General features: G+C 48.2%; 2 protein-coding genes and 1 long non-coding RNA gene across 24 annotated transcripts in view; 1 reads left to right on the top strand and 2 right to left on the bottom strand.

The window, feature by feature from the left end:
- Positions 1-10,236, top strand: part of DIAPH1 (diaphanous related formin 1) — a 103,403-nt gene extending 93,167 nt beyond the window's left edge. For both annotated transcript variants that reach the window (XM_047853816.1, XM_047853809.1), the window contains 3 exons: positions 103-238; positions 2,162-2,248; positions 8,285-10,236. In XM_047853816.1, the coding sequence (XP_047709772.1) occupies positions 103-238; positions 2,162-2,248; positions 8,285-8,442 (381 nt within the window). In that variant the 3' untranslated portion in view covers positions 8,443-10,236. The remainder of the gene's footprint in view (positions 1-102; positions 239-2,161; positions 2,249-8,284) is intronic.
- On the bottom strand, positions 4,103-7,952 carry LOC125162598 (uncharacterized). The gene is made up of 2 exons (XR_007151093.1): positions 6,585-7,952; positions 4,103-4,185 (listed from the first exon to the last, which is right to left on the bottom strand). It is a non-coding gene; the product is annotated as an uncharacterized LOC125162598 (long non-coding RNA).
- A 2,006-nt stretch (positions 10,237-12,242) lies between the features above and the next one.
- LOC125166778 (protocadherin gamma-C4) overlaps positions 12,243-23,493 on the bottom strand; it is a 170,476-nt gene continuing 159,225 nt past the window's right edge. For all 21 annotated transcript variants that reach the window (XM_047860860.1, XM_047860922.1, XM_047860908.1 and 18 more), the window contains 2 exons: positions 19,798-19,886; positions 12,243-14,278 (listed from right to left, as the gene is read on the bottom strand). In XM_047860860.1, the coding sequence (XP_047716816.1) occupies positions 14,052-14,278; positions 19,798-19,886 (316 nt within the window). In that variant the 3' untranslated portion in view covers positions 12,243-14,051. The remainder of the gene's footprint in view (positions 14,279-19,797; positions 19,887-23,493) is intronic.

Genomic DNA, 23,493 nt, shown 5'->3' with positions numbered 1-23,493 from the left:
ACATTTCTCACTTTCCACATTGGTTGGCTTCACATTGGTTAGTGTTGGGTGGGCATATGTGTAAGTGCATACATGCCCACGTGTTGTTGTTTTCCTCCACAGCAAGCAGTCAAGGAAAACCAGAAGCGGCGGGAGACAGAGGAAAAGATGCGGCGAGCAAAACTAGCCAAGGAGAAGGCAGAGAAGGAGCGGCTGGAGAAGCAGCAGAAGAGAGAGCAACTCATAGACATGAATGCAGGTAAGAAGTGGAGGAGAAGGGCTAATGGGTTGAAACAGGAACATTTGCAGGACTTCTCTGCCTAGAATGTAGAGGCCAGAGAGAACAGCTCATGTCTGAGCTCAGCTCCTGGCAAAAGATTGTTGGCAGTCTTCTACCTCCAAGAGCCTGATGCTGGACTTTCACCTCAGCTCCCCTGCATGCGTGATCCAGTTCTCCAAGCTCAAGCCCTACTCTCTCCTTTGCCAGTTTTCCCGCATTAGGTCTCATCTCCCCAGTGATCTAGGACTGCTGTAACACGTATTGTTCTGCTCATCCGAATGTTCCGCTGGCCTGTTCTTTGTATCCTCTACTAAATCTTCTGTTCTTTTCCCCAGAATGTTTTCCTGGACCCAGTCCCATCTCTTACTGGTGGCTTGCCCTCCCTTTGTGCTTATTTTCACTAAGGGCTGTGTCCTCAGTACTTCAGCAGAGTTGTCCACACTGTGCACACATAACTGCGTGTACCTATCAGATTATAAAGGGATTGCACTTGTGGAGAGGGGGCATGGGAGCTGGCCACTCTCTTTTTTCGTTAGCAGAATCTGTTTCACTACCAGAAGCATGTCTTTGTTGAAACATATGGCCTTAATTACTGGCCTTCTGTTTCCGGTCTCTGCTGCCTTCCTGCTGCTTATGCCCTGCCCCCGCCTCTGTCAGCTCCTTCTGTGAGGAGAACTGTAGTATACATTATGCACAGAATTTAGCTGATGCCACCCTTCTTGAACCTGAGGCACCACCAGCCATCTAAGTAAAGGGGTTCTTAGGGCCTCCAAGTCTGGCAAGAATCAAGTGCTTTGCTGAGCACAAGAGACCAGAGCTGCTCTAGCACCTCTTCCTCCCAAGGACTTTTCTTTGGCAGCTCCTGTTGTGATGAGGCCCGGGACCTTAAGGAGCAGAACAGCCTACACTTTTTTCTTTTCTTCCTATTTTTCTGGGAAGCATTTCCACAGTCCTTCCTATAGTTATATATATAAGCCACAACATTTTGTTCTGCAAATGCTGTTAAAGCCCACGCCAAGTATCTTTCACTTTCCCCCTTTCTCCCCTGGCGGCCAGGGTTTGTCCCTAGATGTAGGGAAAGGTGGAGTCCAGCTGACATGCAGGATGAAAGCTGCACCTACTCACCTGGCTGTGCAGCAAGACCTGGCCCGGGTCCCCAAGGCAATGCAGGAGGTTGGAAATGTAGGTCACCTGCACTGGTGATGTTCAGCCAGCAGGTGGCGCGGGGAGCAGTGAGCCCAGCCTTGTAGCTAACAAGCCTGCAGGCTCCTTGGGATTTCAGTTTCAGATTTCACCACCCTGAGCTGTTGCCATGGAAACAGAGCCTGGCTGGAACAAGAATTCTACATTAACTCTTTACATTCCAGCCAGGATGCTCTGCTTACATGCTGAGCTGGTTCTGGAAGATGCAGCCACAGGGGTCAGTACTTACGAGAAATTCAGTCTTGATCAGGGGTTTCTCTTTTTTCCTCAGCCCTGCTCTGAAACTGGAACCAGGCTCTCCCTGACATGTTTATGTGAACTGGAGTGAAACACTTTAGGATAAAGAGCGAGTGATAATATTCCATATTAATTTCATAATCCCAGTCTGTGTGCTTATTCTGGAATTAGACTTGGGCATTTCTGCAATTCTCTGTGCTAGTCCTAGTTGGGATAGGAAGGAGGGTACTGCCAGGAAATACCCCAAGGTCTGCAGTGGTTAATAGGCAGCCAAACGTTTTAACCATTTTCAAACAGATGCAAGTAAACATGGGCTGTGGGGTTGAGCCCTCTGTCTGCTCTCAGCCCTTAGCCACTGTGGGTGACAGGAAGCCAGTCAACAGTCCATACATTATGTGTGGGGCTCAATGCTGCATGCTGCTCAGGCTGAAAAGCATACATCTCCATCTTTGTTCATGACAGAGGGCGATGAGACAGGTGTGATGGACAGTCTTCTGGAAGCTCTGCAGTCAGGCGCTGCATTCCGACGGAAGAGAGGACCCCGTCAGGGTAAGTGAGCAGGGGAAGCCCAGCCTGGGCCTGGAAGGGGTGAGGCTGTTTGTCTTGGGCTGAAGAACGGGTAAAGATGCTCTGACAGTTTAGAAACTTCCTCTCAGTAGGCCCTGCATCAAGAGTGGGTTGTCGAGGCCTCTTCCTCCCATATTAGAAAGCACTGACCTGAAGAACTAGGTCTCGTGGGACTGAAAGTGTACATTCGATGTAGGAAATACAAAGAAAAGTTAAGAGTCCTTACTCAACTTCACAAGCAGAAAAGACAGAGAAGGTTAGGCATCATTATCCTCACATGTAATAATAAAGAGCAGCAATCCATTGGAAGAACTGTCTCTGACAACTGCCTTTTCTTGGGTGAGTTAGCTTCCACTGCCTTTGTGTTCCCTATTTACTCCCCCACAACCCTCAGAAGATATAAGTGGATTAAGTTGAACCAGAGCCTCTAAGAAGAATTACGAGGATAGGAGGACAGATGATCCAGGCATTCGTATGGGGGAAGGATCGGTAGATAAGTTTCCTTGGAGGGAAGCGCACAGTGGCTAAGAGACTAGTCCACAAGAAGGTAGAGCCAACACCGTCCCTCATGCAGGGCTGACTTGCACCATTGGGTCTGGCGAAGGCCCTTTGGGACTAGGAGTGATGGCTTTTTTCCTAGGTTGAGGGTGGGAATAACAGAAAAGGCAGTCATCAAGGGTTTCTATTTTTGAGAGAGTTAAAGATGTGTTCCCTATTCCCTGGCTGGTATATTCTGTAGGTCTGTTTGAAAACACTTTAAGGTTATCGTAAGGAGGAGGTGTGCAGCTTGCTTTGGCCAGCGCTTAGCTGTTAACACAGAGGTATCTGTAGGGCTTAAAGTACCTATCATAGCCTGGAAAGGGGACCCTGGGATGAAGGGTATAGAGCATGCTAGCTGCCATAAACTTAGTGTCCTGGCCCAAAGGTTGCTGCCTATTTTTGCCCATACTCTGAATTCCCAAAGGGAAATTCCCTTCTGAGGGCTCTTCTGTACAACCTCTGAACCTTCCCTAAATAGGAGAATCCCTCATTTACAAGTCTTGGCATCCTTTGAGAAGAGGTTCTCTAGTGCAAGAATAGGTGATTATGATGGACTTAGAACTTCGTGGGTACGTTTAGTCTTACAGATCAGTGTTTGAGTAGAGAGTGCAGCTGGTAGTATTTATTTTGTTTAGTTTTTACAGGTTCTTGTGACATTGTTCTCTACTCACCATATAAAGTGATGTGGCCTTACATGAGGTATTTCTAGCCAAAAGAAAGTACATTGCATCTCACTGTTGACTCTCTCAGCTAAATGCCAACCGGCATCAAATTTTTGGTGGGGAATTCCCTTTTTAAGCCTCTTCCTCTGAAACTATACTAGAATGCCAGATGCTTCCTGTACACAGGCAGCCAGACATCAATGTCTTCCCTCTGTGGGGGAGGCCCCATTCTCTACTTCTTCCCAAGTAGGAAACCAGGACTCACAGGCAGAGGAAGCAGGGATTTTATTGGAACATAACCTTTCAGCACAGGATCCAAATTAGTCAAAATGCTATTTTCCCAGGGTAAGAAGGAATAGGAGAATGATACTAGGAGATAGTGCAGCAGAGAACTACATGATTTTTAAATTGGTTCCATCCTGTAACCTAATCTTCCTGGGCTCTGGGTGTCTAGGAGAATCTCTTAGAGGAGACACTTTGACTTACTCTGGTATCCTGCTTAGACAGTACATTCATGTCCTCTAAAGTGATCTGGCCTCACACTAGCTGTAAAGGTTCTATCACAGTAGAGTGTGACCAGCATCAGACTAGGTAGAAATCAAAAGACCCAGAGTCAAGTAACTCTGATGCTATGTACCTTGGACAATTGTAGGCGATTCTGTTTCTTCTTGAGCTGGACTAAAATGGTCTCTTGGGTCCTTTCCAGCTTTAAAAATCCTGTTGTCATGGGACAAAAGAATAAGAGAAGACATAAAAGAGGCTGGACTCAGAAGGCCCCGTTCTCAAACTATAAAATAGGCCCTGGTGGCTACAGGTTTCCTAGAGTGGCTCCTGCACTTAGCTGGTCCATTCCTTGCTTGGCCTCCTCTATCCCTTGTGATCAATTGCTTTGAGCCAAAAAACTGAAGCCCTGTCAAGCAGATCTGCCTCACAGGCCTCCTCAGTCCCAGCTGTCCCAGTCTCAAAGACCCTGGCCTTTTCCTTAGTATTTAAAGGAAGGTTTAAAAAAAAAAAATCTTCCCGTCTCTGGAGACCCGAGGGAGTGTATACTGAGTACAAAGTATACAAAGAACCATTGAGTTAGAAAAGGAGAGTTACTATCAGGGCCGGTTCATTAAAAGTGACATGTAAACTGCTGTGATCTGCAGGGTGTGGGAGAACAATGGTTTGAGTGTCAAAGGGAAGAATCCATGTGATTGTATTACAGCTACTATTTCATGCTGACGATTGAGTCAGCGTGTGGTTTTAATGACTCAACTTTATCTCCATGTCTGAATTGTGGCCTCTTATATACAGGCCATCTGCCCACTGGGATAAAAATCAAGGAAGAAATTCATCTTTCTTTTCCTTTCCTTCCCTCTAAGCTCCACCTACACTAATAGAACCTTAGAGTCAGGAGAGCCTCTAAAGACCTTAGTGATTAGCATCTGACCTCCTCATAGATGAAAATAATTAAGACCCAGATAAGCTCTTCCTCTCCCAGATCTGAAGAGCTAGAGCTAGAACTGTAGCCCCCTTTTGTGATTCCAAGTCCAGGGCTATTTCCACTAAGCCTACTTGATGGACCGGAGAGGACAGTGACCCCTCTGTGTAGGCCAGAGTATTCTTTCATACCTTCTGGCAGAGAGCACTGGACACGGTACCGTTGCTTCAGGGAGTTTTCTGATGTCTACCTGTCTATAGAAGGTTAAGAGTATTTCCTACATGACCACTTATTCTCCCTCTGCTTTTGTAAAAATAGGACAGGTATTATAATTAGGCAAGTTTTAGACAGTAATGAGTTCTTTTAGGACAGTAATGACTGTCTCATCTGTCCTAGTTTCCTCTCCCCCAAGGAAGCTTATTAACAAGAACACTTCCTCTTCAGTAGCAGTTTCTAGCCTGCATTTTATAAATGTAAATGTCTTTTTTCCAAATCATTGACCTTTTTCTAGTTATAATATGCTTGGTGGATTTTGCTGATGTTTTTATCTTAGCCCACCTGAACTTCTAGGAATCTGTCTTCAGAGACCTTTGACCCAAGTTTCAACATTGTTCCCTTTTCCCCACAGGCTGTGAGACTATTCTATTTTGAGTTAATAATCCTCCTTGATCTAATATAGTCAAATTATGTATCTGCTTCTATGGCTACTTGTCAATAGTCTCAAGTACTCAAGGTAGGGAATGGAGGGGAAAGCTCACTTTTTCTTAATTGTTCAAACTGTTGAGTATAATTGTGGCCCCGAAGACAGAGTGGAAGCCAGAATTCTTGAGTTCTGTTGATTCTCTTTCCAGTTCCAATAAGAGCTTTCTCATTTCTGAGAAAGGCCACATCTTAGGCCACATCCCTGTGTACTTACTTTCTAGGCTTAAAAGGGAAGTTTTGGGGGCACCTGGGTGGCTCAGTTGGTTAAGTGTCATACTTCAACTCAAGTCATGATCTCACAGTCCATGAGTTTGGGCCCCATGTCGGGCTCTGTGCTAACAGCTCAGCCTGGAGCCTGCTTCGGATTCTGTCTCCCTCTCTGCCCCTCACCCGCTCATGTGCACTCTCTCTCTCTCTCAAAAACAAACACTAAAAAAAAAATTTTTTTAAGGGAAGTTTTGGTCTTCCCCCCACCTACCATCCACTCTTAGTTTTTGTGAAACCTGTAAAGCATCAGAATCTTTTGGAATCTAGAAAACCTAGAAACACTGCTTGATTAGGTACAACTGGTATCAACTTAGTTTAGAGGAAGAAACCAGACTTTTCCCATGTTGCCCAGGACAGGTCTCCCTGAAGACCCAGTATTCTTTTCCCTCTGGGGTCTGGAGTCAAATTATTTCAACACAAATGCATTTCTTTAGTCACACACAAATAGTTGGCAATATTTTCTTAACTGCTAGAGGATAAATACACAGGCACACTTGAGTGACATCAAGCCACTGCCTTTCTGGACATGAGAAGTAGGGTCCTAGAGAAAGGAGTAAATTTAGAGAAGAGCAGAAACTAAGTGGGGCTGAGGCTAAGAAGATCTAAGCACATACATGTAGACTTCCCTAGTCACACTGTCCCCACCCCAGTCACTGAGGCGGTAGCACATGTTTATAGTCAAAGTAGTGGCCTGTGTGGAACACCTGGAGTATAGGTCACATACCTTCCACCTGGAACCAGAGGGTGAGCCCTTGTGCCTCTCAGTCAGGGCCTTCACTCTTCTTTCTCCTCTTGTTAGACAGTCCATTGTGCCCCTGGCAGGAGGAGTTGGAGGAGGAGGAGACCTATACACTGGTAACCTGTGGGCATGCAGTGTGCTCCCTGACCTAGGGGTGGCCTGTTGTGTGAACACAGCAGTGCTGGCTCTCTAGGGAAAGGGTGGGCCTTCCCCCTGTTTGGCTTCTATGCTGCCTAAAGCTTTTTGCTGGTCCAAACAAGGCAAAGGTATTATGAGCGCTTTGTTCACTGCTTCCTCTGGACCTCTTCATTCCTGCGCCTGTCCCAGAGCTGCCCCCATCATTTAGCAAGCTGTTCTTCTGTAAGGCTGAGGTACTGCTTTCTCCACTCATCTTTCCCATGACCCAGCAAAAGCTGGATTTTTTTAGATATAAATCAAATGCTTAGAATTCACCCTTTTAAAGTCTACAATCCCGTGGTTTCAGTATATTTTTAAGTTTGTGTAACCACTAATTCCAAAACATTTTTACCTCCCCAGAAAGAACCCCCATCCCCACTGGCAGTCATTCTCCTGGCAATCGTGAATCTACTTTCTGTCTCTCTGGATGTACCCATTCTAGACATTTCATAGAAATGGAATCATAGCACGTTTAGCCTTTGTGCCTGGCTTCTTTGACCCAGGCAGGCAGCTCTTTGTGTACATGTGGTCTTTCTGTGCTGTTTTGTAGGGCATGGGAAGAAGCAGAGAACATGAGATGGGCATGGTCCCAAGGAACTGCCTTTGTGTTGAATGAAGATACTGGGGCCATAAATCTGCATTCCATAAATTGTGACAGTCTTAGGGATGGCTCCCAGCAGTGAGAACAGAAACTCATGGCTTAATTGGATCTTCTCTTTCTAAGATTACAACTGGAGTGTCACCATCCCTTAACACATTGGAATGAGATTTCTTTGTAGGGGCCTGTCCTCACCATTCTTGACGGCAGCTCTGCCTTTGCTGACATACCTTTCATTACCCACTCACCCCCACCCCTACATACATACCTTGTAGGGCCCTTGGCATTTGTCTCCCAGCTGCTACTCCTGAAGAGGTGGGGAAGAGCTGGGCATGTGGGCATGTGGGCATGGGGAGAGGGAAGGGGGGTAGGGGTACACATGGGAGTGTGACGTGCACTTGACGTCAGCGCTTGGCTGCTGCTCTGCTTTGCAGGAGTTGCCCCCAGCAACCTACTGAAGGCTGGACAGGCCTCCCCGGGTCTGACTTGAAATGGTTTTGGCCTAGGAGATTCCTGAAAACAGCCAAGAGAACAAAACTACTACTCTTTACTAAGCCTGAGTCTATTTAATTCCAACAACTCTATGATGAGTAAACAGATTTTGGGCACTTCATTCCTCTTTAAGTTTTACCTAACAAGCCTGAATCACATTTTTTCTGTCTAGCTATATTCAAACCTGTGTACAGTTTTCACACAGGAAAGCCTGCACCACATGCTGCTCTCTGCACCTAGGAAGTATATTCCACATGTTGTTAGGTCTCTGCCCCTCTTTCTTTCAAAGAAGGGCCTTCTGAACCAGACCGTGCAGCCACATTTGCATGGCTTTGGGCGGAATGTCTGCTACAGAGTTTGAAAGGGATTAGAAATTGGGCCTTCTGTGGACAAGATCTCTCATGTCTTTTCTTTGCAGCCAACAGGAAGGCTGGGTGTGCAGTCACATCTCTGCTAGCCTCGGAGCTGACCAAGGATGATGCCATGACTACTGTTCCTCCTAAGGTTGCCAAGAACAATGAGGGAGTCCCCACAATCCTTGAAGAACCCAAGGAGCTGGTTGGCCGTGCAAGCTAAGCTGGGTCTTATGGCCCCAGCAGCTTCCTTAGTGGAGCCCCAGACTGTCTTGCCCTGCAGCATGTGCCTAAAGGGTCACGGAAATATTCCTCTGGGGTGGCTGCTCCCACTACCTTGACCCTGTCTTACTCTCTGGCCTGCTGCTCTCTGTACATCACACACAGCTTCAGCTGCCTGGAGGCCAGTAGGAAAAGGCAGTGTGGGGAGGCCTGACCCCAGCCCGCCCTGGCTGTTGTATTACCAAAGCAGGCTCCGTGTTTGCTGCCTTAACCCCAGCGGTCTTCTGTCACTCTGAGGCCTTCTCTCAGACCAGGCCCCACCTGCTTTCTCAACCCCTGCCTTTCCAGTAGGCTTTCACTTTGGTCAATCTTGCTGGGTTCGTGCTTTTCTTTTGTGGTTTCTCTAGCCCTGAGAACAGCATGGGGCTTGTGAACCTTTAGGCTGTATCCCTCCTTTCATCGCTGTCACCTCTGCTCTGCTCTTCCCTCTCCCGGTTACTGTTATTTATTACTAGTGGTGTGACATTGGGAGCCGTGCCCAGAGAAGTGGGGAGGCAAACCCCACCCTCCCCAAACCTTCATGGGAAGGGCCTCCCAAAACAAAAAGGACCTGGACCACTTGATCTGTTCCACGATGGCCTAGGCCAGAGCCTGTGGGCAGGCAGGATATAGAGACATTGTGGGACCTGTCCCCAGCCTGCTGCCATGTTTTATGACCCTGCCTCTGTGAACCTTCTATACCTGCCCCAGGCTACTGAGCCATGGTCTCTCCTCACATCTTCCCCGGAGCTTTGGTGCATCTCCTCTGGAGTATGGGCTTTATTGTGACCATCCCAACACCTCACCCTCTGTTTCCAAGGAAATGGGAGGTGGAGCCTCCTGGCTGAGAAATTGTTTTGCAAATGGATCTATTTTTATATGAGATTTTTTTTTTAAGAGAATAACTATCCCTTCCCCCTTTCCCCTCCATAATGTAGGAGACTTTGATGGCAGGTCCTGGGGTCCCTGGGGTTTCTCCCCACAGGCCTCAGTCCTGAACAACACCCTGGACCTCCACCTCCACCCTAAAGCCTTCTGGGCCCTTGAAGTCCAGTGCAGATTCTCTCTCCCATCATCTAGTTCTGGGGCAGGAAGAGCTCTTCTCTGGTAGAGGTGGACCAGGCCTCAGTGGTGGGAGCTCTGAGACCACAGAGTTTTTAATAAAAATTTAATATATTTATCAAGCCAAATGTGCAAATGCTAACTGGACACTGGGCAAGTGAGTAGTGTTGCCACACAGCGTCCCCCTGCTCCCTTATGAACAGTGGGCAGGCCAGACTGTTCAGAGGCCCTGGCTCCAGGAAGCTCAGATTCTCTGGCTCAGGGTGACACTTTGCCCTCCTTTGCTTTTAGCTTCCACCCCCAGGTAGGAGAGAGAATGACACTGCTCAGGATTGACCCAGAATTAAAGTTGTTGGAGCAAAGGGGGGAACGCAGGAGACCTGAGGCTTCCTGCAGGGAGGCCTTCAGGCCAGGAACAAAGGTTCCGTTTGCTACAGCTGTCTGTGTGTGAAGGGGCAACAGCATCTCCTTTGAGTGGGGGGGGAGGCTGCTCCCCTGGGTCCCTCCTCTTCCCTGCTGACATCTGGGGCTTTGACCCTTTCTTTTTTAATCTACTTTTGCTAAGATGCATTTAATAAAAAATTTAAAAAGACAAAATGCAAACCTGTTTCCCTTGCCTCTTGGGCTTCTGGGATGTCATCACCTCCAGTTTGTTGGGTTTGTTTCCAACTGTTAATAAAGCATTGAAACAGTACTACCTTACCTCCTCCTTTGTGACTTTAAGCTATTTTCCAAATCCCTGGTTGATCTGACATTGTCAAAAAGTTTAAGTTGCCTAACATGTGCCAGACAGACACCATGCTTAGGCTTCTGCCCTTACATTTGCATCTTACAAAGGAATAGAGCCCCAGTTCTGTTTTGGCAGCCTGATGGTTTGGAACCCTTTTCTTGAACTCAGTTCTAGTTCCCCACCTCCTAGCACCCCCACATGTCAAGAACTACTAGGTCCTGGCAGTACCTGTGGCTCTTTTGCTGAGGGAAGATTCTCCCATCTCCCCTCTTCATGTCTCCCTGCCCGCCCCCCCTTGGTGGCCACAGACCAACCACACTGCAGATTAGAGGAATTTATGTGGGGGAAGAGGGGGACAGAAACCTGAGCCTGCCAGCAGAGGTGAGAAGCCAGAGGTCATGCTCCAGGTGACTTGCAGCTCAGAGCCATACTTGAGCACGCTGTAACCTACACAGAGGAACCTTACAAGCTATGAACAGACCCAGAATAGACAATGAGGGGCTTGAAGAGGACCACAAACCCATTCTGGCAGGCTCTAGAACTGGAAATAAAAGCCTTTTAAATAGCGCTGGAGCCTGGGCCAGCTGCCTCCCCAGTATGGCTGGGGATGTGGGGGTAGGTTGCCTGCCTCCTCCCTCTCCCCCACCAGAAGCCACGCGTTTCTGTTTCAGAGCTTTACAGGCGCACATACCAATTAGGGGACCAACCACAGCTGCTCACACACACTGCCAATCTACTGCCGTGCCTGGAATAGAACCCAGGCAGCCAGCACCCCGCCCTCTGCAACCCAGCTCTCAGAAACAAAACCCCAATTCCATCTCAGAAACTGTCCACACCACCCTTCCTCCCACACAAGAAGGTCGCCTCCAGATGCTTAGTTGGAAGGCTTGGTTTCCGTGACAACCGACTTCAGGAGCTGGCAAAACACATGACCAGGCTCTGGGAGGATGCGCATAGGAAGCCCACAGACTGCCTCCTTCCACCCTGCAGTTAGGCATGCCTTCCCGGATCCGCCAGATAACCCCAGTGGGTCTGTGTTTGTCATTCCTCTGCGCCCTGTCTTCTCTCCTCTGTACTTCCTGCAGAGGACAACCTCCAATTCCCACTGTGTTCCAAGGAGGCAGACTGAGGAAGAGGGGAGGGGAGGAGGGCTGAGAAGTGAATGGAAAAGCAAGGAGAGAGGGAGAAGAGGAACAAGGGAAGATAGTCTGGGTCAACTGACAATCTATCCTGTATACTCACTCTTCAATCCCCTTGACACAGGGCACCCCACACCATCCCCAGCAACAAAGTGATGAACCTTCTACTTTTCCTTGGCTTTGCCACAGAGAGTGGGAAGGTGACTTCCAGATGGGTGAACCGAGGCCCAGGCTATATGTAGCCTGCCCTCTTGTGCGGTGTTCCCAAAGCCACTAGGCAGCCAGGGTGGAGGGGAGTGGTCACAGGAGAATCCACCCTCCTAAGAAGGAGCCCACAAAGGTACTGTGGGGTGTTAATTTTAGCAGGGAAGAGGGGGAAACTAAGGAAATGTCCACCACCCGATTTCCAGCTCTGTAGCCGTTGCCAACACAGTCCTCCCCCGCTCTGGAGTCTCCTCTTCTGCCGGGAGACTGGCGCTTAGAACCTTGAGGGAGAGAGAGCCACAAGCATACAATCGCACGCTCAACTGCACAGCGCCACGCAGCGCTCAGAGATCCCCCTCCTCAACAGACCCATAAAACGATTACACACAACGGTATACCGATCCACAAGCGCAATTACAGTCGATTGTATACTGTTAAATATGCACAACAGTATTGCAAGCACACACAGCCACATTTGACTGTCACACACAGACTCAAGGGCAGCGACACAAAACCAAGACGCAAATACAATAGCCTCGCGATCCCGCCCTTATTCCGGCATACACCTCTTAGCACTTCATCCACACATGCTAGGAGCCTCCATCTCTTACACAGAACCGTTCAACCTTTCAGAAGAAACCTTTTAATTTTTTTTTCAAAGAAAAAAAGCCATATAAATATTAGAGTATAAAACTTGCGTGAGACACAGGAAGGGGAGTGGGTGGGGAGCTACATGACTATGCGAAGAGAAGCACTTATAGGAGTCAGTACAGGGGACGGGGTCGCCGCAGCGCATGGACACAGCACAAAACACAGCACGGGCCGCCGCAGGCGGATTCAACGACAGATGGCTGCGCGGAGCCCTCCGCCCACCCGCCATCACGGAAAAGCACACCGCACTACACTATTGGCTATTCTACACCAGCCGAAAGAGGGAGGGGGCTCTACACTACTGTAAGGGTTGGGGTGGGGTTCTTGCGCAGCCCCACTGGAGGTACGGGCTTGGGGGAGGGGGTGGGCAGAAGGGGATGGGCAGAGAAAGGTCTATGCACAAGGAGGCACTGGGGGACTTTAACCAGGCTCTGGCCACTAGGGAGCAGACTGGGGGGGGGGGGGGGGGGGAGGGGGGCTGGGCATTGGCCTTCACAGAGAAGAAATGGCACCTGGCAAGATGAAGGAACAGAGGCTGGAGGAGTGCAGGGGCCCTGTGGAGAAGCCCGGATCCTAGGCTGAGACTTTCTGTCCACCTGGTCCCTGCTGTAGCTCCATGCCTCCCCAACCCAGGGACCAAGAACCGCCTAGCTGGCCCTGCCTCACTGCTAGGGCCACACTGATTCTTCTACCTGTGGCACCTCTGGAGTACCCAGCACCCACAGAGGGCCCTCTGACCTCTCCAGGGGACCTGGTCCCAAACGTCCTCAGACCTTCCTTTGACTATAATGCCAGTTTAAATCCATTGGTGCTAATAGCTCAGCCCAAAGCTCACTGCCTGAGGTGAGTGAGCAAGCCTTGAATGTGGTAAAGGAGAGTCCAGCCTGGTACTTGGTTTATGGCTGGAATTGGGGATCTGGCCAGTACCCTGGGGACACAGAGCCTTCTGCAAGATCCCGATAACTGGCAAGTCAAGCTTTGTCCATCCCCTATATCCACACCCTTCCCTTCTTTATCTTACCACCCCATACTGTCTTGGAACATGCAATGAAGTCTCTTGTTTGGAGAGGGGGAAGTCACGGCATGCAGCGGGAACATCAAACAATGAAAAACAGAACAAAAGACTGGTCCCAAGGGCGCTGGGAAGAGGCACGGTAGCAAAGTGCCCTCCCTAAATCCAGCAAGCGTCAGTACCATGGCAATGGTGACCATGTCTGCCAAAACTTGAGCTTGGTCTTGGGCTCTGGAAGGAGATGAAGGGACGGGCACCAAACCATGCTTTGGGGGCAGTCTGAGAACTGGAGAGGCCAAGAGGTTATGACGCCCTTCCAACTCTTCAGAACTACGAGCCTTTTTAGGTCACCAGGTACCTCAACACCCCCACCACCTTATTCAAGAAAGAGGAGCTGCTGAGGGGGTGGGGTGACAGGAGCGAGGCAGGGAATTGTGGATGGGCCTGATTGAATTTGGAAGATGGCAGAGTTCAGCTGTAACTAAAGGGGGTGTGATAAATGGTGTCTACACTAACCCCACTACCCCCATGGGCACAGCAATTGACTGGATGGGGGTTCCCAGCAGAACTCCCTTTTGCATATTCAATCCCTTGGGGGCAGAGAGGGGGGTGTTGACTGGGCACTTGTTTCTGTTTCTCAAAGGGAGCATGGCCTGGACCCCTACCAGTATCTGGGGGTGAGCCCTGAAAATATGAGGCCTGGGTACAGATACGGAGAGGCTGGGCTGGTTGGGGAGGGAAGTTGCCCCGTGGCTCTTGGCCTGGCCTCCACGTTACTTCTTCTCTTTTTTGCCTGACTTCTTCTTGTTGCCATTGCCACCGGTGGGGGCCTTGCCATCTCGCTTGCCAGCCGCGTTGGTCAGTGTGGCGTTACTGCCGGGGATGTAGACGTTCTGGCGGTAGTCCGGCACGTGCTGCAGGGTAAACTGGGGCCCGTAGCGGGCACTCAGGCCCATGGTGCCAGCGCCTCCTCCCAGGGTGGAGCCCCCATCAGCAGCTTCTGCAAGAGAGAGAGGAAGGTGAAGAGCTAAACTCTGGGTCCCTCTTTTATAGCACAACCAGTTAATGGGCAGAGCGCCCAGCCCTGACCACAGTGAGCCCTGGGAATATCATCTCTATCAAAGGGGGATAAACACCTTTTGATAAATACCCTCTAACAAAGAGGCAGAGGTAAGTGGCTCTGGAGTGAGACCAGCTGGGTTTGATTCCCAGCTCTTTTACCTACTAACCAATTGGGGGCAATCCCTATGCCTCCTGATCTATGAAAAGGGGTAAAAATAACAACTACCTCTTCTGGTTTGGATGAAGACTAACCAAGATTATGTAGGGCCTAAAACATGCTGTTATTTTTCAGGGCATAAATAAAAGCTCTCCAGTCCTTGCCCTAACCCTTCTCACGGGAGCCTCTCTGGTCTCCACACTAGACTGTGGTCTCCTGGAGGGCTGCAACTAGGGCCTGTGTGTCCTCCTATCCTTCACCAGCCGGTGCCCACAGAGTGGGGGCACTCAGCAGTTCTGTTGTTAGCAGGGGGTCAGGGGGTTTAGCAGGTATTCATTTCATAACAGCGACAGGAGTTGACTAGTGTCAACTATTCTGTGCCAAGTACTCTGCTAGATACTGCACGTGCATGATGGCTTTCGCCTCAGTGAGACAACCCAGTGAGGTATGGTATTTATCCTTACTTTATATATGAGGAAAGCAAGGCCCAGAGAAGGTAAAAGACTAACTCAAAGCCACAGCAGCCATCACAGGTTAAAGCAGGGGTGGCTAAGTGTATCTCAGCATATACTGTACAGAGAGTCACCACTACCACCATCAGGTTGGATCTTATCACTCTGAGGATAAAGGAGGACAGAAGACAAAATGAGCCATGTTCTAGGAGGCTAAAAAGATGATTCCGGGACCAGATATCTATTATTTCTCTTTTGGATTTCAAATTTTTATTTAAATTCTTGTTAGTTAACATATATGGTAACATTAGTTTCAGGTGTAGAATTTAGGGATTCATCACTGACCTATAACACCCAGTGGTCATCACAAGTATCCTCCTTAATACCCATCACCCACTTGGCCCATTCTCTGCGACCAGGTATCTTAGGTACAAGGTAGACAGAGGTTCACAGTATCAGAGCTATGGAACATCAGAGAACACCCCAAGCCCAACTTCCTACTGTATACAAGAAGAAACGGGGTCTAGAGAAGTATTCTGGCTCTAGCTTAGCATCACCCTGAGAGCTTGTTAGAAATGGAGACTTGGAATCTGCATTTTAACAAGATTTCCAAGTGATTTTTAGGCACACTGAAGGTAGAAAAGCACAGGATCACTTATCCCATTGGGTTTTTGTGAGGCTCAAATGAGACAGTGCTTCATGAGTCCACAGGCACTTGGTAAGGGCTCACTCAGTGTTGGGTGCAGCGTTCACATCATCACCACCATATAGTGTGTGTTGTTACTTCTACTCTACATGCTCCCTGGGTGCAGCAAGGAAAACCAGGAATTTCCCCGACTCAGCCTGAGTTCACAAGGGCTCCTGCTGGAGTCCTCTGGCAATGGGAGGGTTAAAGCCCCTGGAATTCCCAGCCAAGACCCAGCCCAGCTGACAAGAGTTCTCCTCCCAGCCTCCCTTTACTCTAAGCTAGACCCTGGGAGTGGGTAGAGAGGGTGACTAAAGCCGGAGAGGCTGACTAATCCTGGGACACTAACCAGGGATTGAGAAATAGACAGGAACTATTTTAAAAACAGCACAAGAGGGGGAAGGGCACAGGAGAAGGGAACAGATAGAAAAGCCTTGGGTCTTTCTGCCTCCTCACTCCAATGCTCGGGTTTCTACAATCTCCATTTCAAGTCCCAAATCCCGGGATTTGAGGGCTTTGGGGTGTGTGTGAAAGGCTGGGTGGGAGGGAGCAGCTGCCCACTTCCTTCTCTCTTTCCCCAGACTGCTCCCCTCCCCCAGCCCTTTCATTCCACTGACTTTTTCAACGTTTTCCCTAATTAACTCCAGGATGGAGCCAAGCTCACCCTCCCCTTCAGCATACCCCCTTGCAGCCTGGGAATGAAGGGGTGGGGGAAGGGGCCTAGATTCTGTTTCAAAGAGCTAGGATTCCAGAATGATTTAGGGGCTAAAGGGGAGACTTCAGAGGCGCCAGAGAGGGAGAGGGGGACACACACATACATACATACACATAACACACACACACACGCACACGCACGCACACGCATGTGTGTGCACGCAGAAATGGGGAGAATCAGGGAGAAGGGAGGCAGAAACAGAAGGGCACAAAGGGCTTGACTTGGTAACTGGAGGCAAAGCCCACCCACATCCCACCGGCATCCCAGATCTCTAAGGAGCACCCCAAGGAGGTGGAAATGACAAAGCCAGTTCTTGCCACCTCCCACCAGAAGCACAGGCCTGATGCTGGCCCAGGCTCTGTGGGGGACTTTGAGGTTGGGCTGGACCAGGAGAGAGAAGATGTGCAAATCCAGGGCATAACAGAAAAAGGCTGACACTAGAGTTCCTTCTGTTTAGCGCTGTCACTAAGAAAGCTGGGTGACCCTGGCAGAGGCCCTGCACAACTCAGGCCTCCATTTCCCCATCTGTAAGTCTGAGGGGGGAGATGGTGGATTGCAGCCTCTGACCTTCTGTAGAATCAATTCTTCATCGGTCCCTCCTTCTACCTCCCCCCAGCACACAGTGAGCAGGGACCAAGATCTTTTCCATTCTATAGAGAAACATTCTTTAAAAAGCAGCCAGAAAGGGGTGACTGGCTGGCTGGCTCAGTCAATAGAGCATGAAACTCTTGATCTCAGGGTTATGAGTCCGAGCCCCACGTTGGGTGTAGAGATTACTTAAAAATAAAATCTGGAACACCTGATGGTGGCTCAGCTGAACTCTTAATTTCACCTTAGGTCAAGATCTCACGGTTTGTGGAATAAAGCCCCATGTGGGGCTCTGTGCTGACAGTGTGGAGCCTGCTGGGGATTCTCTCTCTCTCCCTCTTTCCCTCTCTCTCTGCCTCTCCCCTACTCATGCTCTCTCAAAATAAATAAATATTTAAAAAACAAAAATAATAAAAATTAAAAAATTAAATCTTAGGGGGAAAAAAAGGCATTAAGAAAGAACCTAGGCAAACTCTGGCCTAAAGGGCAAAGGTCACTGGCCTCCTCTCCAGCTCCTGGCCTCACAGCCTCCCTTCCCACCCCAGCTCAGGGCTGAGACAGCACCTCCAGACAGGGAGGCCTGGTCAAGCTAATCCAGAGTCAGTTGAACCGCAAATCAGAACCTCCTTGAGAACACACTTCCCCCCAAGTGTTTATTTAAAGTGCCTCCCAAGTGTACTTACTTTCCTTCTTACTTACTTCCCCTCAGCAGCCCCTTAGCCCGGCTGGGCTGGACTCCAGGAACCTCTCTGGCTTCAGGGCAGAGAAGCGGGTGTGAAAGTGGGAGTAGAGCCTGACCCTGCCACTTCAACTCTCTGGATCCATTCCCCAAGGCCCTAGCCTACACTCAGGTCAGATGCTGTGTGGGCCAGAGGGGTGGAGCCCTGACAAGGGAGGGGACCCTGGGGGGTTTTAGGCCATAAATACTGATTCCATTTCTGTTTCTTAAATCTGGATTTAGGCCAAAAGCCTCCTTCCTGCATGTAATGCTAAAACCCACAACAGTTAAATATACCTGTCTGTCTACTTTCCCTCAAGAACCTGACTTGGTATCTCCTAGAGCCACCCACCTGCCTCTTTCATACTCAGTATCTGGCCCCTCCAGAAGTACAATCCCCTGCCCACCCCAGACCTGGGCCAGTTCTGTCCCAGAAGGCTTGCTGCCCTCTTCACTTTCCCCTTCCTCTCCCCCTTCACGTGAACTACCAGGGGCCTGGCTTCACTTAACCTCACAGACATCTGGGAGAGGCATGCCAAATTTAACAAATAAAATGCAGAATACTCCCAATTAAATCTGAACTTGAGATAAACAATGAGCAGGTTTTTTTCTTTTTTAATATAGTATGTCCCAATACTCATGTTTGGGACCTACTTATGCTAAAATATTATTTGTTGTTCACATGAAGTTAAAATTAACCAAGCTTCCTGTGTTTTATCTGGCACCTCTAGTCCGGGAGAATAACGCAAGACAGTAAGAGGAGGTTAGCCTGTACACCTATTCAGCTAAAAGGGAAATGTAGGCTGCATCTAAAGGCAGACATGGTCCCTGCAAAAGCAAAGGCGTGAACTTGAGAGTCAGACTGGGTTAGAATCCCCAATCTGCATCTCAAAATGGGGACCTTGGAGCAAGGGATTTCTCAGTTTTCTCATCTGTCAGATGTAAGTAATCACAGACCTGCTTTGCAGAGCTGGTTAAGAGGATGAATTGATGTGAGGCCTAGCATGCACCCAGGACAGAACATAGGTATGATTTGAAAATTATTGTTCTGATTTTACTGGGTTCTCTCCCAGCCCTCCACACGTGCTGCAGGCCAGAGGATTTCACTGCACTAAGTAAGCCCAGGGTCTAACGCCCTGACAGCCTTCATAGGAAGCCCAAGATGTGCTGCTCCTAAAACTAGTCCTTATGAACAGGCATTATTCTCCATCTGCCTTTTATGGGTCAAACAAGATAAGAGGTAATCAATTTTGGCCACTACCTATTGTGCCTTACTCTGTCATCCCCATGCTAAGGCCTTGCATTGGGCCCTCACAACACCAGCAAGATCTGTTCTAGTTCTCATGTGATAGTCACTGAAAGTGAAGCCCAGAGGGGCTTAGCACCTTCCTTGAGGACTCATGGCTAAGTGTGGGTGCTGAGATTTGAGTCCAGGTTGGTCTGCCTCCAAAGCTTGTGCTCCTAAGTACTAACATCATTCTGTTTTTCTGTTTGCCCTACTCAGGACCCTTCTGACTGTTCAGGGACAAAAACCATTGGCTGAATCTCTGTTGCATGTGAAGTTCTGTTAGCCTTCTAGGAAAATCAAAATCCTGCTCTGGAGGTGGGGCAACAACAAAGGGAAGGGGTCTCACATATCCAAATGTGTTCTCTGTGCTGGGAGTATCCACGCCCACAACCATGGAGGGAAGGGCCTGTACGTCACAGGTCCAGTACTTTGTGCTTTGTGTTATCATCTCATTTAATCCTCACAACAACCCTTTGAGGCCACTGTCTCCATTTTCTTGGCTTAAGAAGCTGAGATTTATCGAGATTAAGCAAAATGATCAAATTCACAAAGAGAATAAATGACAGAAGTAGGATCCGACCCATGTGGTCCCATTCTGGAGCTGGACTCTTAACGTCCCTCCCTCTATTCCCTCAATAAATCTTTCCTTTCTCACTCTTTTCTAGGCATCCCAGGAAGTCTTAACCTGTTTCTCAACCTGGGTTTTTGTCCAGGAATTATGAGTCCTCTCAGGGACTCCAAGAAAGATCCACAGAAACCATGCAGGTTGATAGCCAGTCTTAAGGCAGATGGCTGTGGGATTCCCCCCAGAACCCCAGGTCCCCCATCCCCACACACACAGTGGCACAACTTACCACTGGCAGAGGCCAAGATCATGGCTTGAAGCATCTCTGTGTCAAACTGGTTGTTGGGCCAAGTGCCGGTTTCATCGCCATTTTGGGAGCTGAGGAGAGAGTGGGATGGTGAATACAGTCTCCCAGGCCAGCCTAGCTCACGCCTCTCCCGTCCTCTCCTAGAGCTCCCAGATCTAGTAACCTATATCTCCATCCCATGCCCAAAGATGGCCTGTAGGATTATAACATATAATGTTTGCAAATACTTTGAAAAAATCCCTTTGCCTAGCATACTTGCTTGCCTTGCACCATCTATAGAAATCAAACCTTTTCTGAGGCACTTCCCTAATTCCTCAAGCTCCCTCTCACAGCAAATCTGGTGTTCCCTAGACTGCCAGTTCCCAACTTCTACCTTGCTAAGATGAATAAAATTTGTCAGAGGGATTTCTAAGCAACTCCCCCCAGCCCAGCCCAGGTGCCTCCCCCAGGCAGCTCAGGTCGCATGGCTCCTGCTGCTATACCTGTCTACACTGTCTGTAGAAGATGGTGTCTGCGCCCCTCCTGCTGAAGCACCTAATTAAAACCTTTGGACACTCTAAGCACTGAGAAAAACACGAAGTGATTGATGATTGTTAAAAACACTAACTTATAAATGACCTGAAGAAATTCCAGCTCAACTCAGATTTTTCCCACAGTGAGTATTTCCATGTTTTTTGGAATTCTGAAATATCATATTATTTCTGTTTTTGAGGGAAGGAAGAGCCACCCTGACACACACACCATTAGGTGACCCTTGGCACCACCTGGAACACCAAAGTTCCTCAATAAGTATTTCTTGCTTGAATGAATGGGGGGGGAAAACGCACGAAGAGAGTGAGGTTACCATAGGGAAGGATCTGGCACCAGGGTAAGGGCTGCAGGGCAGGCCTTGGAAGCATGAGAGGGAGACAGAGCAAGAGCATGATCATGTTGGTGTATTCTGTCATGGTGGGTGAGCACAGCCAAGAAATGCTTTACAGTTTTTCCAAGTTCTGTCCCTGCTTACGGTTTCCCCTGATCTGGGATTCTCCATCCTCAGGTAAGTGGACTTAGTCTAAGGCTTGGCCAGAGTGCAGCTGCTCTATGTGTCCTCTATACCCTCACACCAGACAGTTAGGGTTGAAGGGAAAGTAGGAGCCTCATTTCCCTCTCAGAGTGACAACAGTTGGAATTCTGTGTCCATTTATTCAACCAACATTTACTGACCAATTACTGTGTGCCAGACACTGGGCAAGATACTGGGGTTATAGTTGTGAACGTGACTGACATAGTCTCTGTGATGCTCATGGTCTATATACTGAGAGGCTGACATTAAATAATCATACAATTATTTAATGGTAACTGTGACAAGTGCCATGGGGGCAAAGAGCAGGGTGTATAAGGGAGTCTTGATTTAGTAAGGGCTAGGGAGCTCAATCAGTCCAAGCTTCCCTGAGGAAAAGGGAAATTAGAAGACAGGGAATTCACATCTGAATAAATTTCCAGGTAATCTGTAGGACAATTCCATCTAAACAAAGGTAGGAGGAATGACAGAAAATCACCACCTCATAACCACCAATCACTGGTGAATATTAAAATATTAAAACTGAAAGGTTGCTGCACAGTCTCAAATATCACGCACAGAGTACTCATTAATCACAAATATTTTAAAATATATTTGTAATGGAGAGATCTGAAGATACCAGTTTAACTAAGTGAACAAAGTGAGTATCCCTGATAGCTGAACAAAATGACATGAAATGATTCCTGACGTAATGGAGGTGTACAATGTCACCCAGTCAGTATTCCTACCAAAATGGTCGTTAACCTGATTTCACTGTGAGAAAATGATAAGCAAATCCAGATCATGGGACATTTTATTTATTTGTGTTTATTTTTGAGACAGAGGGAGAGAGGGACAGATAGATAGAGGGGGACAGAGGATTCAAAGCGGGTTTGGTGCTGACACCATGAGTTCATGACCTGAGTTGAAGTCAGATGCTCAACCAACTGAGCTACCCAGGAGCCCCAGATTGTGGGACATTTTAAAAGACAACTGGCTTGGACTCTAAAAAATGTCCATGTCATTAAAACAGACAGACAAAAAAGTAAGGAGACTGTTCTACATTAAAGGAGACGAAAGCAATAGGGCAAGCAAAGGTAATTCATGCTCCTTGATTGAATCCTAAATTGAAACAAAACAAAACAAAACAAAACATCAGGGGTGCCTGACTGGCTCAGTTGATAGACCATGCAACTCTTGATATTAGGATCATGAGTTCAAGCCCCACATTGGGTATAGAGCTTGCTTTTAAAAAAAAAAATACCAAACAAATTAAAAGGACATTTGGAGAACATTTATGAAAATCTGCCAGTGGACTACATGTTATTATACTACTGTTAAATTTCCCAAACGTGATCATTCTTATATGGTTTGTATGAGAATGTTACTGTTACTAGGAGGTGTATACTAAAGTTTTTCAAACACTACAATGTCTGCAACTCTCAAATATTCAGAAAAAAAAATGTAGTATGTGTGTGGAAAGAGAGAGAGAGAGAGAAAAAAAATGCAAAATACAAACAACTGATTAATCTAGGTAAAAACAGTATGTCTGAGTTCATCACACTATTTCGACAAATGAACTTTTTGACAAGCTTGAAACATCTCAAAGTAAAATGTTGAGAAGTAAAATGAAGTATCTAGGAGAAAGTAGTGTTGTGGGAGAGAGCTTTCCAGGCAGAGTGAGGAACTTGCCCCAAGCCTCTGAAGCTGGGAAATGCTTGGCCAGTTCAGTGGACTAAGGGCAGCCAGTGTGGCTATCCCAAGGGGAGATGGTGTCAGGGGCTGAGGTTGTAAAATGGACACTAAAAACTTTGGTCTCATCCTAAGAGCTCTGAGAAGTCACTGAGGTGTTTAAAGAGAGGGGGGTGTCATGATTGGATTTAAGAATTTAAAGACTGGTTTTGCTCCTGGGAGAGGACTAAGGGTGAAGGGTCCCTCTAGGAGGACAGGAGCCCAGTGCTGCGGCCTCAGCCACCTCTGTCTCCGTGGGAATCCAGGGGTCTTTACTTGCAGTCCTGCTGTCACTGGACGTGCTGGAAGGCAGAGGCCTCAGGCAGATGGGCTGATGCCTAGAGGAGAAGCCTAACTGGGATAGAGTGGGGAGAACAGTTGTCACGGAGGGGAAGCAGAGAGACAGGCTCCAGGGGAGACAAGAGGGTCAGATACCTGGTTAGGGGGATGCCCAGTGGAGACTGGGGAGTGGTGCTGAGGGAACAGAGGTGAGTGGAGTGGAGGGGTAGGCCTGGAACCATAATGGGCTGGCCTATAAGGAGGATTCTTGGGCAATGGTTGAAGGCTGCAGGCTAAACAGATGGGCAGTTGCCAGATCTTTGACTTCTTTCTGAACAATTTGCTGAGAGCTTCCTATTCTCTGGAAGAGAATATATTTATGTTCTTCCTATATATATATGTGTGTGTGTGTGTGTGTGTGTGTGTGTGTGTGTGTGTGTGTGTGTGTGTATAGCCAAATAAAGCCTCAGAACCACCTGCAGGTAAGTGTTATTATGATTATCCCTATTTTTCAGTAGATGAATCCAGGGCTCAGAGAGGTTAAGAGACTCCCAAATTCTCACAGCCAATAACTGGCAGAGCTACGTCCTGAAAGAGACCTAATGTGAATCTGAAGCCTATGTTCT

Source organism: Prionailurus viverrinus, chromosome A1, assembly GCF_022837055.1.
Source record: "Prionailurus viverrinus isolate Anna chromosome A1, UM_Priviv_1.0, whole genome shotgun sequence".
In the NCBI taxonomy this organism is placed as follows: Eukaryota; Metazoa; Chordata; class Mammalia; order Carnivora; family Felidae; genus Prionailurus; species Prionailurus viverrinus.
This window is presented reverse-complemented; position numbering and strand designations above follow the sequence as displayed.